The 19,396-nt window shown below is 37.0% G+C and overlaps 2 protein-coding genes across 8 annotated transcripts in view; one reads left to right on the forward strand and one right to left on the reverse strand.

The window, feature by feature from the left end:
* The window catches only part of syngap1a (synaptic Ras GTPase activating protein 1a), a 71,879-nt gene extending 66,369 nt beyond the window's left edge, over positions 1-5,510 (forward strand). For all 7 annotated transcript variants that reach the window (XM_048203368.1, XM_048203366.1, XM_048203370.1 and 4 more), the window contains one exon: positions 3,451-5,510. In XM_048203368.1, coding sequence (XP_048059325.1) covers positions 3,451-3,480 — 30 coding nt within the window. In that variant the 3' untranslated portion in view covers positions 3,481-5,510. The remainder of the gene's footprint in view (positions 1-3,450) is intronic.
* Positions 5,511-12,937: 7,427 nt separating this feature from the next.
* Positions 12,938-19,272, reverse strand: lingo4a (leucine rich repeat and Ig domain containing 4a). The gene is made up of 3 exons (XM_048203378.1): positions 19,012-19,272; positions 15,091-15,159; positions 12,938-14,993 (listed from the first exon to the last, which is right to left on the reverse strand). Exon 3 carries the CDS (start codon positions 14,979-14,981, stop codon positions 13,164-13,166), a length of 1,818 nt encoding a protein of 605 aa, XP_048059335.1. The 5' UTR covers positions 14,982-14,993; positions 15,091-15,159; positions 19,012-19,272; the 3' UTR covers positions 12,938-13,163.
* Positions 19,273-19,396: the final 124 nt, after the last annotated feature.

The following is a 19,396-nucleotide window of genomic DNA, read 5'->3' on the forward strand; positions in this document are numbered from 1 at the left end:
CTATACAGATAAAATATACTGATAACTATAACGATAGCTATAAAGATAAATATAGTAAATATAACAATAACTATACCAATAAATATAGTGATAACTATACCGATAACCATAATGATATAGTGAAAACTATAACAATAACTATACCAATAAATATAGTGATAACTACAGTGATACTGTAAGAATAACTATAACAAAAACTAATAACTATACCCATAACTACAGTGATAACTATAACAATAAGTATAGTGATAACTACAGTGATACTGTAAGAATAACTATAACAAAAACGAATAACTATACCCATAACTACAGTGATAACTATAACGATAAGGTGAAAATTAAAATGATACTATAATGATTACTTTAGTGATAACTATTACGTTAACTATACCGATAAAAATACTGATAACTATAACGATAAATATAGTGATAACTATAACGATAGCTATACCGATAAATATAGTAATAATAATGATAACTATACCAATAAATATAGTGATAACTATAACAATAACTATACCAGTAAATATAGTGATAACTATAACGATAGCTATACCAATAAATATAGTGATAACTATAACAATAACTATACCAGTAAATATAGTGATAACTATAATGATAACTATAACGATAACTATGCCGACAAATACTGTGATAACTACAACAATAACTATACCAGTAAATATAGTGATAACTATACCGATAACCATAATGATATAGTGAAAACTATAACAATAACTATACCAATAAATATACTGATAACTATAACAATAAGCTATAAAGATAAATATAGTGATAACTATAATGATAACTATAACGATAACTATGCCGACAAATACTGTGATAACTACAACAATAACTATACCAGTAAATATAGTGATAACTATACCGATAACCATAATGATATAGTGAAAACTATAAAAATAACTATACCAATAAATATAGTGATAACTACAGTGATACTGTAAGAATAACTATAACAAAAACTAATAACTATACCCATAACTACAGTGATAACTATAACAATAAGTATAGTGATAACTACAGTGATACTGTAAGAATAACTATAACAAAAACTAATAACTATACCATAACTACAGTGATAACTATAACGATAAGGTGAAAATTAAAATGATACTATAATGATTACTTTAGTGATAACTATTACGTTAACTATACCGATAAAAATACTGATAACTATACCAATAAATATAGTGATAACTATAACAATAACTATACCAGTAAATATAGTGAAAACTATAATGATAACTATACCAATAAATATAGTGATAACTATAACAATAACTATACCAGTAAATATAGTGATAACTATAACGATAGCTATACCAATAAATATAGTGATAACTATAACGATAACTATGCCGACAAATACTGTGATAACTACAAACAATAACTATACCAGTAAATATAGTGATAACTATACCGATAACCATAATGATATAGTGAAAACTATAACAATAACTATACAGATAAAATATACTGATAACTATAACGATAACTATACCAATAAATATAGTGATAACTATAACGATAGCTGTACCGATAAATATAGTAATTATAATGATAACTATACCAATAAATATAGGAATAACTATACTGATAACCATAACGATATTCCTATATTATAGGAATAGCTATTGTTATACCGATAAATATAGTAACTATAACGATAACTATACCGATAAAATATACTGATAACTATACCGATAAAATTTACTGATAACTATAACGATAACTATACCAATAAATATAGTAATTATAACGATAATTATACCAGTAAATATTGTGATAACTATACCAATAACCATAACGATATAGTGAAAACTATAACGATAACTATACCGATAAAATATACTGATAACTATAACGATAACTATACCAATAAATATAGTAATTATAATGATAACTATACCAATATAGTAATTATAACGATAATTATACCATTAAACATAGTGATAACTATAACGATAACCATAACGATATAGTGAAAACTATAACAATAACTACACCGATAAAATATACCGATAACTCTAACGATAACTATACCAATAAATATAATAATTATAACGATAATTATACCAATAAATATAGTGATAACTATACCGATAGCCATAACGATATAGTGAAAACTATAACGATAACTATACTGATAAATAGTGTTAACTATAAAGGTAGCTATACCGATAAATATATTAACTGTAACGATAACTATACCAATAAATATAGTGATAACTATACCGATAACCATAACGATATAGTGAAAACTATAATGATAACTATACTGATAAATATAATAATTATAACGATAACTATACCAATAAATATAGTGATAACTATACCGATAACCATAACGATATAGTGAAAACTATAACAATCACTATACCGATAAATATAGTAAAAACTATAACGATAACTATATTAGCGTCCACCCCAGCCGATGATATCATTCTGTTTATTTTAAGCACGCTGCAGTTTTGTCGTCTGTTCAGTGTTCAAATGTTCGAGCTCTTTAAAGCAGGATGGATTCTGATTGGCTGTCGATGTTTTTATCGTTCATCAGCTGGAAATCTGATTGTAGTTGTGGTGTGAACTCTGCTATATTTTTAAAGTTAAAGCGATTATTGAAATAACTTTATATTCATTAATTGTATCGTTCTTGGTGAGAACGTTGAAATTGCACGTATTATTTTGTAATATTTTGTTGGTTCCGCTCAGCCCCAGCAGTGAACACAGCGTGTCCGTTCTGAGTGTGTGATGCATCACAGCGAATGAGAGACTGTGGCATGTCCAGCGCTGGCCTGTGATTGGCTGACAGTGACGGCACGTCCTCAGAAGGAGGGCCTGTGATTGGCTGATGGAGAATGACATGATTTAGAGCAGCGCGAACACATTTACACTCCTGTCCTCACGTCTGTCTCATCATGTGGTCTGATGTTTATGTGAACTCTGTCATCGTTTATTCATGTCTTTCTGCAGATAAACGCTCACGCTGCTCTTCTCCACTCACTGATCATGTTTATTATTATTTTAAATGCATTTAATTATGATGAATATTGAATTATTCCTGTTGTGATGAATCTTTATGATGTTTTTATTGAATCTCTTATTGTCGGTGTTGAGTTTTATTATTATTTTTATCAATTAGCTTTTATTTTTATATTTTTAGTTTCATTTTAAGTAATTTTGTTATTTGCATTTGTCAACTTGTTTTTTTTTTTATTCAATATTGCTTTTTTTCAGTTTTAATTATTTAGTGCTTCAACTTAAACTTATTTCAGTTTATTGCCAAAGCAACCTTTCTAATTTTCGTTTCAACTTTTTCGATATTATATTTTCAGCTTTATTTCAATTAACAGAGATGTTTTTAACAGTTGACGATAATATCCCTGCTTATTGGTTTCTGAATCTCGGCTTCTGTTTCTCCCTCAGCCGATTTATGGTGCCCACTCTGGAACATGATTGGCTCGTGCAGGACTAGAGGACATGTGATTGGTTGAACCTCAACCCAGGAATGTCTGATGATTGGCTGAGAGAGAAGAGAGAGGCGGAGCCTGAGCAGGACGACCGACTCTACAACTCTACAAACTCTCTGTCTTTCTCTCTCTCTCTCTCTCTCTCTCTCTCTCTCTCTCTCTCTCACAAACACATGTTGAGAGTATATATGTATATAACTGATATATAAATATATATTTCTCAGATGTGTCTCTCTCTCCTGCTGTCTTTGTCTTTTTTGAGCCAAATGGACGACAATCAGCATCTCGAGGCCGAAACAATCACACCGATAGCACAAAGAAAATCAACGCAGACGGAGAGAGAGAGACACATTCGTTTATGAAGTTCTCATTCTCTTCCCATCATCCCCTGCCTCTCTCTCTCTCTCTTTACCGCAGGAGTGTGTTTGTGTACGTATGTATGTGTGTGTGTGTGTGTGTGTGTTTTTGATCAGTTGCAGCCTCAACTTCCTAATAATGACTCAATAACGAATCTTGTTTTTTTCAAATGATGTTTTGAGGGGCTTGATTCTTTCTGAGCCAATCAGACGCTGTCGTGCCGCTCAGAATCCCGCCCCTTCCTGTCCTGAGCGGGGGGCGGGCTCTCCTCTCCGTGCCTAAAGAGCTCCACTGAGAACAACAGGGCAAAAAAAGACTTGACGAGTGAGTCGGACACTCGGTTTATCTCATGCTCATCTCCGAGAGAGACGTGGACGTGACTGGTTGCTTCGCCTCGCCGAGGAAGTGAAGACGAGACGCCGGTCAGTGTGGGAAACGCTCTGGGATTGATGTCACGCTTTGATTCTGGAGAGCGAGCGGACGTGTTCGTTTAGTGCAGGTGTGTGTTTGTGTGAAACACCTGGATGAAGAGGTTCAGTGATTTAGACGCAACCAACCATCTGACTAGAGCTAAACTCCAGTGTTCATCTCTCGTAATGATCAGCCGCACACTAAAGCACTCGCTCTTCACGCCCCGGTGAGCCGCCCCTCACGCCACTCAAACTTCACAAGCGCTTCAGCGTTTTTGTTTGATCAAATCTTTCGTCAGATACACAGAAACTCAAAGGTCTTCACTGCAACCTGTCAAAATAAAAGTTCGGTTTAACTTGAAGAAACTGTGACAGAAATATATTGCTGTTGTACATTAGAATGAACTTCTCAAAGTAATAATAATAATATAAATAATAAAAATATTTTAAGGACTCTTATCAGACAATCTTTCTTCCATGTTTTAGTTTTTAACAGTAAATCTCTGTTGGGCGGCACTTTGTTAGGAATTGTTACACTGTTTTAATTTGATAAAAAAATAATAATTAAATTGTTAATGTTTTATGACTTATAATAAATCTGTATTAAATCATAAATTTAAAAATTAGACATCTTAAAAAATAAAACATTTAATTATTACTGTAAAATATTAATAATTATATTGTTAAAAAAGTTGAGTGAATTCACATGATTTGACATGCTTTTTGATCATTAAAATTTAATCAAACCATTAAAATGGAAAACACAAAATCTGGGAAAAATAAAATAGAATTTAAGAAGAATTTTCATTGGGCCCTAAAATGTATTTTTTGTTAAACTTTTAATAATTTTTTGTTAAATTGTACATTTCATGATTTCAATTAATTAGACATGCTTTTTGATTACTGATGTTTAATTTTAACATTAAAACTGGATCCAAAAAAAATGAAAACAGAAAAAAAAAAATTGTATAAGTTTCATGATTTTAATTAACTTTACATGCTTTTTTGTTACTAAAATTTATTTAAACATTAAAACAGAACCTAAAAATATTTAAATGAAAGAGAGTATTTGAGGGGGAAAAAAGAAATTTAGGCCCTAAAAAGGTAATTTTGTTAAACTTGTTTAAAAAATTGTTAAATTGTATGTTTCATGATTTCAATAAATTAGACATGCTTTTTGATTACTAATGTTTAATTTTAAAATTAAGATTGGATCCAGAAAAATTAAAACAGATAAAAAAATGGAATTTGGGGGAAAAAATTTAAATGGTTTCATAAGTTTCATAAATTAACTTTTTATTACTAAAATGTATTTAAACATTAAAACGGACTTCAAAAATATTTAAATGAAAGACAAAAAAGAAATTTAGGAAAAAATTGAAATGTATTTAATTAACTAAATAACTAAAAAAATATATTTTTGTTCAACTTTTAATACATTTTTTTGTTCAATTGTACAAGTTTCATCACTTTAATAATTTGGACATGCTTTCTGTTTACTAACATTTAATTTAACCCTTAAAATGGGATTTAAAAAAAATAAGACAATTTCCCAGCCGATAATGTGTTGCGAAACATTTATTTGCGCTGTAGTGTTTTTAGGGCCGGCCTCGTGAATTAGTGCGCATGGAGAAAAAGATCATATTTTTAGAAGCTTCACTGGTGCTTCCCTACAGATTTCGCCTATTAATATTTTTCATGAAAATGATATTTCCTCAGTATTTGGTGCCTGATCATCGTCTGTGGCTCACGGGGTCTGAGAACAGCGCTTGTGCTTCACTCACACACACTCACACACACACACACTCACACACACTCACACACTCATTTCACACGGTTGGCTGCTGAATTCTGTACATAGAGTCCAGATTGAAAGTTTCTCTCATTTTAAGTCGGTTGAGTTTTTCTCTTTTCTTGGTGTTTGATGGATGATACTCATATACGCCAGTAGCTGCTTTGCTGGGGCTTTAGTCAATTACTTTCGTCTTTATTTCCTTTTTTTTGTTGGAAGTATTACTTTTGTCTGCATTTCAGGTAATAATAGTTATGAAAAAATAATGATAATGAACAGTGTTTCTGTGCCTACAGTTCCCATACTGAGCTCTGATTGGCTGAACACAAGCACATGTTGCCATTGAGACGTAGATTTCAATAAGGCGAAGGACGTCCTGCCGGTCATTTTTCACCGCGTCCGGCAGGCCCTCGCGGCGATCATATTCAGCCGTGGTACGTGTATAGGGGTCAGTGATGCTACGACAGATTGTGATCGTGTATCTTTTTCCCATCGTGTAGCACTAGTTTTACTGCTATGAGTTTCTGTCTTCATGATGAACGGTCCTTACAACGGGAACCACCTGCCAATTTAGCCATAGACACGGACAAGCCATAGCATTGACCCCTGACCCCTGACCCGATTCAGGAGCGTAGGATGTATATATTTATATATTTACCCATGGAAATATTCTTGAATGCAGGAGAGATTTGTTGATTCTAGAGTGGAGCATCTCTGAATATGGAGTGATGTTTTGAATGTTCATATTATTATTATTATGATTATAAAGATATTATATTCAAATATGATTATTATTGTAATTATGAATTTCATTTTATTGACAATGATTGATAAACAGAAATGTCTTTCTTTTTGTGAATATGGAGAAGTTTACATTTTTCTGGGGAAATATTACAAAACTTTAAATATTTCAACAAACAAATAAATAAATAAATATATACATGCTTAACAAAAGATGTGTTTTTATTTGATGAATCTGTGATGATTTTAGGGAAAATGTGTGGTTCGAGGTGTGGGGAATGTGCAGAACTTTGTAAATTTGACTAATATTTTTGTATTATGAATTTCTAAACCAAACTTTAAGAACAGCTGATGTCAGATTGATCGTATTTACCACCACAAAGTCATAATTACAAGTGGGAAACTCGGAACATTCTTTAAGTCTGAGTTGGAGGCGTGTCGGTGAGAAATATGGTGGACAACATTAGTGAGTTTAGACGCCATATAAAAACAAGGCTGTGAGGGATAAGGTGCTAAATAACATAATTTTCATAACTTTCAACACGATTTTGTGGAGTTTTTGTCTACTTAAAGTTTTCAGAAAGACGTTTCATCAGCTGAACAATCGGTATGTTGTTAAACAACCACAGTTCATTGAACACACTGTACTTTCTATATCCCAGAGCCTCGCTTTCATTCGTCAGTGAATAAGGCTAGCTAATTTGCATGTAAAAATGCGATCGTACAATGATGATGTGTCGTCATTACCTGTAGTAAATGATCTCGCGGTAACCTAAAACGTCCCTTCCCGGTCACCGTAGAAAAACGCTCACTGGCTCTTTATAGATGACTTTAAGAAGCGTCTCTATAACGAATAAGGTTTTTAAAAGTGTAAAAAAATGGGGATATAATTAATTTTGAAGTTTTATTAAGTGTTAACAATGAGATTATGTGATTTTTATAATCAATTAACACTGCTTTTGTCATTATTTACAAGATGGACAAAATTTGTCACTAAAAAATTTCCAAAATTTGGTTTTACCGAATGACGATATTTTCAAACAATGCTAACAGGCTGATATCTAGCAAAAGGACAATCAAAAATTTTATATTTAGTATAAGTTTTTAAAATATTACAACAAATGGTCCTCTGATATATATATATATATATATATATATATATATATATATATATATATATATATATATATATACAAACCTGATTCCAAAAAAGTTGGGACACTTTACAAATTGTGAATAAAAAAGGAATGCAATAATTTACAAATCTCATAAACTTATATTTATTCACAATAGAATATAGATAACATATCAAATGTTGAAAGTGAGACATTTTGAAATGTCATGCCAAATATTGGCTCATTTTGGATTTCATGAGAGCTACACATTCCAAAAAAGTTGGGACAGGTAGCAATAAGAGGCCGGAAAAGTTAAATGTACATATAAGGAACAGCTGGAGGACCAATTTGCAACTTATTAGGTCAATTGGCAACATGATTGGGTATAAAAAGAGCCTCTCAGAGTGGCAGTGTCTCTCAGAAGTCAAGATGGGCAGAGGATCACCAATTCCCCCAATGCTGCGGCCAAAAATAGTGGAGAAATATCAGAAAGGAGTTTCTCAGAGAAAAATTGCAAAGAGTTTGAAGTTATCATCATCTACAGTGCATAACATCATCCAAAGATTCAGAGAATCTGGAACAATCTCTGTGCGTAAGGGTCAAGGCCGGAAAACCATACCGGATGCCCGTGATCTTCGGGCCCTTAGACGGCACTGCATCACATACAGGAATGCTACTGTAATGGAAATCACAACATGGGCTCAGGAATACTTCCAGAAAACATTGTCGGTGAACACAATCCACCGTGCCATTCGCCGTTGCCGGCTAAAACTCTATAGGTCAAAAAAGAAGCCATATCTAAACATGATCCAGAAGCGCAGGCGTTTTCTCTGGGCCAAGGCTCATTTAAAATGGACTGTGGCAAAGTGGAAAACTGTTCTGTGGTCAGACGAATCAAAATTTGAAGTTGTTTTTGGAAAACTGGGACGCCATGTCATCCGGACTAAAGAGGACAAGGACAACCCAAGTTGTTATCAGCGCTCAGTTCAGAAGCCTGCATCTCTGATGGTATGGGGTTGCATGAGTGCGTGTGGCATGGGCAGCTTACACATCTGGAAAGGCACCATCAATGCTGAAAGGTATATCCAAGTTCTAGAACAACATATGCTCCCATCCAGACGTCGTCTCTTTCAGGGAAGACCTTGCATTTTCCAACATGACGATGCCAGACCACATACTGCATCAATTACAACATCATGGCTGCGTAGAAGAAGGATCCGGGTACTGAAATGGCCAGCCTGCAGTCCAGATCTTTCACCCATAGAAAACATTTGGCGCATCATAAAGAGGAAGATGCGACAAAGAAGACCTAAGACAGTTGAGCAACTAGAAGTCTGTATTAGACAAGAATGGGACAACATTCCTATTCCTAAACTTGAGCAACTTGTCTCCTCAGTCCCCAGACGTTTGCAGACTGTTATAAAAAGAAGAGGGGATGCCACACAGTGGTAAACATGGCCTTGTCCCAACTTTTCTGAGATGTGTTGATGCCATGAAATTTAAAATCAACTTATTTTTCCCTCAAAATGATACATTTTCTCAGTTTAAACATTTGATATGTCATCTATGTTGTATTCTGAATAAAATATTTAAATTTGAAACTTCCACATCATTGCATTCTGTTTTTATTCACAATTTTTACAATGTCCCAACTTTTTTGGAATCGGATTTGTGTGTGTGTGTGTGTGTGTGTGTGTGTGTGTGATATATATATATATATATATATATATATATATATATATATATATATATATATATATATATATTTTTTTTTTTTTTTTTTTTTTTTTTTTTTTTTTCCAGGGCTGTGTATTCCCAAGTTGTGGAAATGAGACATGCTTAGTTTGAATAGGTTTTAAAAGTAACCAAAATGCTAAACATTAAAATTAAAGCAGAACAAACACAAACAGAAATGTGTTATCCGAGCTTGTTCAGTTTGGTTATGATCTGATGTGACTTTTATATTTTTAAGCTCTAAACAACAACAATAATAATGCAATAGATAATTTATCAGATTTTTAAAATATTTTTTGTGTTTAGACCCAATCAAAAGTATAGAATGTGTAAAATTTAAAAACTTGCAGAAATTGAGAAGAAATAATTAAAATTAATTTTAAAAATGCAATTTATTTACAGTAAAGTTTGCCCCCCCCATTGCCCCCATTTCTTTCTTTCTTTCTTTCTTTCTTTTAATACATGTGACCTTGAAGTAATCCAAAAGTAATCCAAAGTAATCAGATTACATTACTTTCATATTGTGGTACTTGGATTACATTACTGAATACTTTTTTATGAAGTAATTTGTAACTGTAACGAAATACATTTTAAAGTAACCCTCCTAAGCCTGCGCCTTCATAACGACCGCCATTTTCAGTAGGCTATTTTATCCATAGCAGTTATCGACATCTTAAAGACGCATTTTTTGGTGATGTTTTAAATATTTTAAGTAAACAAAGATAACATTTTTGTTACACTACGAAACACTTACAATCCTCTGAAACAAGTCGCTGGTACAGAAATGAGGCAGCAGTAGAGTGTAATGTCATACTCTGAGCAGCAGGAGGCGTCAGTGTGAAGCTTCAGTATTCCACACACTCCAGGATCATGAAAACACGAGGAAAGAAAGACGACAGACGACAGACGGACATTAGACTGGAAACTTCTAATCTGTGCATCTGTGTTCAGACTCAAGATTGTGACAAACATAAACCCCAAAAGAGTTTAATCTCAAGAGTACCAGAGACTGAACATGAACGAGTGAAGATGAGCTCTGGGGTTTTCATGAATCATGTGCACTACAAATATATGAGTGTGATCACTTATCTTATGTGCATTTTAATTAAACGAGTATAAATTATGGGTATTTACAGTATATGATATGATGGTTGGATATGAATATAAAACACCAGATCAAACGAATTGTTTCAAGATAACTTTAATGCTTTTGGCAATCACTTACAGAAATTGCAAAACTGATTAATTGTCATTGAATAAAAAGACATTAAGTTGTTTTTCCACGAAATTAAAAAGTAAATGGATCATTTAAAACAAAACAAAAACAAATGAACAGTAAAAATAGTAGAAATGTTTAAACTAATGCAGCTGTTCTCAGATTCTAGTCAAGAACACAATAAAAAATTATGACAAACAAACCCCTGATATTTCTAAAAAGAGATCAGCAAATTAATATCTGCAATAAAACAAATGATACAGAGAGATGAGAGTGTCCATAAACTCTGAACACTATAAAGAGAGTCACAGATGTGAAATCCTAAACAAACAAAAAGCCTGAAACAATTATTTATGGTAATAAACAGCAGTGCATGATGGTACAATATTGCTTTGAGGTGGATTGCATATATATATATATATATATTATATTATATATGCGTAAATGCATAAATATGGGATTTTTAAAGCAAGCACACAGTCTGCATCAGCAATATCAGCATTCATAAAACATGCAACCGTTCCAGACATTCACACAAACCTGAGATGCAGCGCATTCAAGATCTCGCATTTAATACACTGAACAAATGATATAATTAGGATTTATTGAACGTGAGAGAACCTTCTCGGTCCTAATTAACCTGAGATCTTCTGTCTGGTTGTATTTTCTCATCAGCTGCTCAATTAAAGCTTCATTACGTCATCGCCGGTTTAATAAAGTCTGTGCACATGCATTCATGCAGAACATCATGCCAAAACACCAGCAGTTTGATTCAAAGCCTCAAAACCTCTTAAAAAGAGTTTCAGATGCTCATTTAAAACTCATTATCGCCTCACAAACTTAACGGATCACATTTACATCCAAATGACACATTAAACAACCAAACATGTGCACAAATCTGAGATGCCAAGATTGTGAAAAAATACTGTATATGTTTTTCCATCATGTAACATCACTAAAATACTGATCAAAATTAAGTGAGTTTATGCTTCAAAAAACAGAGAGAATTTATTTTTATTTTTCTGACTCCATTAAAATGAGAAGAAAAAAAAAACCATTTGGCAGTGTTATATTACTATCATTGAGATACTATTAAATATTTTAATTTTCATTTTAGTTAGTCTTAATAATTCTGTTGAGTGTTTTTGTCATTTTTATAACTTCATTTTTTGTTTTAAATGTCTATATAGTTTTTATTAATTTTTTTTAGTTTAAATTTTAGTTATTTTAAAAATCAAGTAAAATGAAATGAAAATGAGAAATTTTGCCTTTTGCTGAAAAAAAAAAAAAAAAAAAAATATATATATATATATATATATATATATATATATATATATATATATATATATATATATATATATATATATATATATATATATATATATTTCTTTTTTCCAAGCAACAAAAATGCTTTTTTATGGTTTTAGTTAACTATAATAACCCACAATCTCACTTAATTTTGATACTTTTGTCAGAAAACAAGACTTCATAAGTCATTGTGCTTCTCCAGTAAATGTATCTTGATTTAAGAATGTTTAGACATTTATACTGGAAAACAAGACACAAATCCTGAGGAAGAACATAATTTAAAGGGATAGTTCACCCAAAAATTAAAATTATCCCATGATTTACTCACCCTCAAGCCATCCAAGGTGTATATGACTATCTTCTTTCAGACGAACACAGTCAGAATTATATTAAAAAATATTCTGTCTCTTCTAGGCTTTATAATGGTAATGAATGGGGGCCGAGATTTTGAAGCCAAAAACAGCACATCCATCCATCATAACAGTAATCCATATGACTCCAGAGGGTTAATAAAGGCCTTCTGAAGTGAACTGATGCAGATTTGTAAGAAAAATATCCACATTTAAAACTTTATAAACTATAATCACTGGCTTCCAGTAACATCCGTCATGCGTTCATGAGAGAGTTGAGTTCGCTTCAGAAGGCCTTTATTAACTCCCTAGAGTCGTATGGATTACTGTTATGATGGATGGATGGATTTTTTGGCTTCAAAATCTCGGCCCCCATTCACTGCCATTATAAAGCCTAGAAGAGCCAGGATATTTTTTATATAACTCTGATTGTGTTCAGCTGAAAGAAGAAAGTCATACACATATGGGTGTAAATCATGGAATAATTTTCATTTTTGGGTGAACTATCCCCTTAATGCAGTGAACGACATTCATACATCATACTTCATGCATCTTATGCGCTCAGGATATGTGGCGAAAATGTGTGTTCATCACTATAGATTAGTAGCACCTCAAACATCTCATGTTCTCAAGCCTCTTAGAACTTTCAGATCAGTTTCATGGTGAACCTGCCCGTCTCCATGGTCGTCCGTCCACCTCCCGCCGCCGACGCGGAGCTGCGCGGGACAAAGTCGATTGTTGCCGTGTGTTTGATCTGTCCTTTGCTCTGACTCCAGAAAAACATGAAGATGAAGCAGACGGCCACCGAGCTCAGGAACGACAGGAAGCCCATGGTCACCGCGATCACCAGCGTTTTCACGTCGAATGGAAACGGTTGCGATCCGTTGACCGGCGCTTGACCGGATGCAAAGCTCCAGCCCTCCAGAAAGAAGGGACCTGAACGGTTTCGAGTGGATGCCGGAAACCCGCGAACCCGCAGGCTCACGGAGACACTGTCGTTCCCCGCGGCGTTCGAGGCGACACACAAGTAGTATCCGCTATCCTGCACCTGCGCGTAACGTACCTCCAGGGTCCCGTTGGGAAGGACGCGGATTCTGCCTGAGCCAGTGAGGACGGAGCGTTTCGGATTTAGCCAGGTAATCGACGGCGCCGGGTCTCCGTCGGCCGCGCAGAAGAACAGAACCGTGTGGCCTTCGTCCGTCCGAACGTCCTGCGGCTTACGGGTCAGAATGCGAGCCTGCCGGCACGTGAACAGCCTGGGAAGCTCGACCTCTGTGAAGTCTTGGAACATCCGGCCTTGTACCTGCACAGGTGAGCCGCAGGCGGGTGAATGTCCATCGAAGCCAAGCCACAGGCGTCTGCGCATCACCCAGAGCAGACGGCAGTCGCACGCAAGTGGGTTCCCGTCCAACCGAAGGACCTCCAAGGTACCAACAGAGTGGAACGCCGACTCCTCCAGCGTTGCCAAACGGTTGTCCGACGCGTTGAGGAGCCGGAAGAAGGCGAGGTTGCGGAAAGCACCCGGTTCGACTCGCAAAAGTCCTGCGCCAACCAAATGCAACTCTTGAAGGCGCAGCAAATCCCCGAGGAGGTTGGAAAGGATGGTGGTGATGGGATTGTAGGACAAGTCCAGGTATCGCAGGTAGACGAGGTGATGCAGCGGGGAGTACGGCACGGCGCTCAGGTTGCAGTGGCTGAGCGTCAGCGACGTGAGATTGAGTCCGATCAGACTGTTGGCCGCCAGCGAGTCCAACCAGGGGCAGTGAGACACGCGGAGCTCCTGCAGACGGACCAGCTGCCGGAAGGAGTTATTGGGAAGCGTTGTCAGTCCGAGTCTGCAGAGACGCAGCTGCAGGAGTCCGGTGAGCTGCGACAGGGCCTCGACCGGCACCGACGTCAGGTTGCACCGATCAAGATTCAGCTCTTGCAGGTTGGCCAGGCCGCTGAAAGCACGGTTCGAGATGAACACCAGGTCGTTCTCGCTGGCCTCCAGTTTCTGCAGAGACGGCATCTCTCGGAACATGTCGTCCAGAAACACCAAGATCTCGTTCTCGCTGATGTCCAGAAACTGAACGTTGGGAAGGCCAGAGAAGGCTCCGACTGGAATGATCTTCAGCCGGTTGCGGGACAGTCTCAGGATGAGGAGGTTCTGGAGGCCGGCGAAGGCTTCCACCTCGATCACCGTTAGCATGTTGTCGCTGAGGTCCAGCTCACGCAACTGCTTCAGGCCAGAGAACCGCCGCCTCGCCAGAGTCTTCAAATGGTTGATGCTCAGGTTGAGCGCGTGGGTGTTGACAGGGACGCCCTCGGGAACAGAAGCGAGTTGTCTCGATGAACAGTTGACTATCGGGAGCTTTGGCAGACAGTCGCAGCGCTGGGCGCACGGCCCTGATAGAGCCACGCCCACTACCCACTGGAGCACCACCCACCAGTACAGCCTCCTCCAATCAGCAGCCACACACATCTGGAGACCCGCCTGCAGGGAAAACAGGGCGTTAGATATCGTTGCTACTTTTTGAATAACAAATTCTGCTAATAGAAGACATAATCTCAGATCTGAGTGAAGCACTCACCAGCTGGCAGAGGGGCTGCTCCTTCTCATTACCAACAATAGAAAGTCTCTCTGATCACCCTCTCACAGCCTAGAGAGAGAGAGAGAGAGAGAGTGTTAATACTTGACTAGATGCATGTTTTAAAAGTCTGCATGAAACAGAAGTTGTGATCATCTTTTCTTCCCTATTGTGCCGTATGTCTGGGTGAAACGGCTTTGCAAACAAGAACAAATGTAGGGCGGGGCTTGATTTTGTCTGTGGGGAATTGATTGGATGGTTGTGGTTTGCTATTGGTGGATCTCATGTGAGTGACAAGTTGTCCCACCCTTGTCATCAAAGATGTTGCTGCAAGAGGGAGGAGAAGTTGATTCGAGATTACGAGAACATGAATTTAAAACAATAATAATGTGCACAGATAAATCAATTAGAATAAACACTGCAATATTCCATAAAAAAAAAATAATTGTCAAATTGTCAGTTCCATCTCAAAATACACCGATCAGGCATAACATTATGACCACCATCCTAATATTGTGTTGGTCCCTCGTTTGCTGCCAAACCAGCCCTGACCCGTCGAGGCATGGACTCCTCTAGACCCCTGAAGGTGTGCTGTGGGATCTGCACCAAGATGTTAGCAGCAGATCCTTTAACTCCTGTAAGTTGTGAAGTGGATCCTCCATGGATTGGACTTGTTTGTTCACCACATCCCACAGATGCTCGATTGGATTGAGATCTGGGGAATTTGAAGGTCAAGTCAACACCTCAAACTCGTTGTTGTGCTCCTCAAACCATTCCTGAACCATTTTGGCTTTGTGTCAGGAGCATTATCCTGCTGAAAGAGGACACAGCCACCAAGGAATACCGTTTCCATGAAAGGGCTGTACATGGTCTGCAACAATGCTTAGGTAGGTGGTACGTGTCACAGTAACATCCACATGGATGGCAGGACCCAAGGTTTCCCAGCAGAACATTGCCCAAAGCATCACACTGCCTCCGCCGGCTCGCCTTCTTCCCATAGTGCATCCTGGTGCCATGTGCTCCCCAGGTAAGAGACTGCTGCCTAATATATCCACCCACTAACAGGTGCCGTGATGAAGAGATAATCAGTGTTATTCACTTCAGCTGTCGGTGCTCATACTGTTATGCCTGATCTGTGTAGATGGAGAGGTCAAAATAAGAGTTTTACTTGCAATTCAGTGTGCATGTGAAAAGCTTGAAGTTAGATATTCATATAGAAGTATTAAGACGGCACTGTCACAGTTTAAGAGCTGGTCAAGCAGTGGGGAGTGTGTATGCATGCATGAAGAACAGATGAAAGAGTGTGTGTGCGAGTCTCTGTGTGAGTGTCCGGGACTCCAAGCGTCATGTTTGCATAACCAAATGTTGGCAGTCTTCAGTGTATCAAACCCACTACAAAACAAGGAGCCCTGCCAGAGACACAACACTGTGTGTGTGTGTGTTAGTGTGTGAGTTTTTCATTCAAACATGAACAAAAAAAATCATGTATTAATATAACCATGAACTTCACAGACACAGACGATCAGCAGAATGATGAACATCACACAGATTGAAGAGAAAAACTGACAATTATAATCTCTAAATGTCTCTCTTGATGGATTGATGCTCTCGAAAGTCAATAATTCAGTGTTCAGCACAAACCTTTTTATAGCATCAATTGCAAACCATTTTTTCCTCACTGCAATGAACCATATTTAATAACAAAAAGCTTTAATTACAGCACCTTTCAAGCAAATCATTTGACACGATCCTTCAGAAATCATTCTCAACATTTCTGATTATTATTAACTATGTTCATATTTTCGTGGAAACTGATACATTTTATTTTTCAGGATTCTTTAATGAATAGAAAATTCAAAAGAACAGCATTTATTTGTAACATTATAAATGTCTTTACTGTCACTTTTGATCAATTTAATGCGTCCTTCATGAGTAAAAGTATTCATTTCTTTTCTTAACAAAAAAATCTTAACTTACCCCAAACTTTTGAATGGCAGTGTAAATGATATTGATGATAATTCATAAAATAAAGCATACAATAAAAAGACACTGCCAATGGCACATTGTATTTTTTGAGCATGTGTGTTTTCATCCATGGTTTCTCAGGATGAGGGCGTCACACATGTTCACCTCTGTCTAATTTCATCAATTCATGACAAAATAATTTTCTCCTGATGGCCGTGACGCCGATTGAGCGGCTCAGATTCAGTCTGTATGAATGAACAGCAGCACAGCCTCGGTCAGACACGTGAAATCAAACGGCATGAATTGAAAGCGAGGATGCGAGAGCATATGTCGTTCAGAGTGAGCGTTTAATGCAGGAGATGCTCTAATCTGATCTTCAGATGGCCATAATGGAGGCCGTTCATCCGTCTGTTTGTTTACACCAGCATGTCTGTTTCAGTCCATTAAGCATCTTTAAAAGTGCTCAAGAGGTTTAAACTTCATGCCCTTAAAAGAGCATCACAGATGTGTGGCCACACAAACACACCAAACAGCAGTTTAAATTCGATTTATTCATTATAGCACCCGTTTGTCATTGTGACACAACAGATTATGATGCTCCTCCACATGTGTGCTACTGGAACCAGTGTCAAACCTTCCCATGCAAACGTGTTTCTGATGAACAATGATCATTTATAGTCATGCAGTTACAGATGCTTGCATTGCACACATATAAAAGTTCATGCATTTTATGGGAATCAAAGCCACATTAATGCTTCACCGTTTGAGTCAGTGTTGTTCATAATGCTTTAGACCTGTTTCAGAGTCTTGAGTCTTCAGGGTCTTGACCATTTTTTAGTTTCTACGGGTGTTTAAACTGGACCTATAACGCCCCTTTCACAAGATGTAAGTCTCTGGTGTCTCCAGAATGTGTGTGTGAAGTTTCAGCTCAAAATCCCCCACAGATCATTTATTATAGCTTGTCAAATTTGCCTCTATTTGGGTGTGAGCAAAAACACGCCGTTTTTGTGTGTGTCCCTTTAAATGCAAATGAGCTCTGCTTTCCAGAAGAGGGCGGAGCTTTAACAGCTCAACAACAACAAAGCTGGAGAATCTCACGCAGCCAAAATGACGAAAGTGTTCAGCCTTACATTGTTCAAACCGGAGTCGACACTGATGGAGAGACTCAGGAAGAAGTTACAACTTTTGGACGTTTCTGAATGGTTAGTGGATAAATTGATGTAGTTGCTGTGGAGTTGATTCAACTCATCCACTAGCATGTGCCGTCATGTTCATCTTTTGTGTTGAATTGACCCTCGTTTGTGAAGCAGTCCGGCGTAAAATGACGGCATTTACAAAAACAACTCTTCCTCTTCTCTAAAGCAGCCCAACATGGCCCCGCCCCCTTTGTTGTGTGTTCTCGGGGGCGGGGTTTATGTAAATTTTAGGGTTTGTGATGTCACTAACTGGGGAAGAAGCTCGTTGTAGTCCTTAAAATGTAATTTCTGTAAATGAAAATATCTCTCTTTGCATTGAACTTTGAGTGTCGTAACTTTGCAGATGTTGTTTATGCTCAAAGAGCAACATTACACACTAACTAAAGTTAAAGAAGTCAAATCATAATCAACCACCCCTTTAAGGAAACCTCAAAAGAAACATTTCAGGTTTGAAACGTCTTAATAGCACTTTTTTTAAGAGAAGAATATGAAATCACTATGGAACGGTGCCTTAAACTGATGTGTTTTATACATTTATTCGTATTACAGCAAAACATGGGGGTGAATGAGCTCATTTGTCAATTAAACCAGTTTCACAATGCACAAAGGAAAAGAAAAATAAGCTTCTTTTACGCAAAACTATTGTTGTTTGTGTAATGTGACCCGAGCAACACCTGACACCTCTGTTACTGAAGTAAACACACTTCACCTCACCTCACAAACTAATTCTGTGATGTTGATTAATATCTGTGTAAATTCTCACCTGATGCCAGGCGTCTGTCCTTCAGAGTCCAGAAGCGCGAACTCCCTCATCATCATCTTCATCATCATCGGCGCGTAACGCACGCGCACAGGTGCTTTTACCTCAGACTCGATCAAACTGCAGAAAACTTCACTTTCAGAGGCGATTCTTCGGTAACGGGCTTAAAGAAATCCCTGGAAATATCCCCTCAGGTAGTTTTTACACGTGCGCGTCCGCCACTCACCAGCATCAGATCGAGACTGCGCGGGTCACGAGCGCTGCGGGAGCGCGCGCGGCCGGATTTATTTACGCAAACATGAGCGTGGATTCGAGCCAAGATCGCGCATTACTTCAGCTGCGGTGGAAGATGATGGTCTGAATGCACGGGGTCAGACAAATCTGCGGA

The sequence above is a fragment of the Megalobrama amblycephala genome, linkage group LG9, assembly GCF_018812025.1.
Source record: "Megalobrama amblycephala isolate DHTTF-2021 linkage group LG9, ASM1881202v1, whole genome shotgun sequence".
NCBI lineage: Eukaryota > Metazoa > Chordata > Actinopteri > Cypriniformes > Xenocyprididae > Megalobrama > Megalobrama amblycephala.

What these genes read in the sequence shown, in the direction of transcription:
- lingo4a (XM_048203378.1), bottom strand. Translation starts at nt 14,981, where the DNA reads ATGTGTGTGGCTGCTGATTGGAGGAGGCTGTACTGGTGGGTGGTGCTC.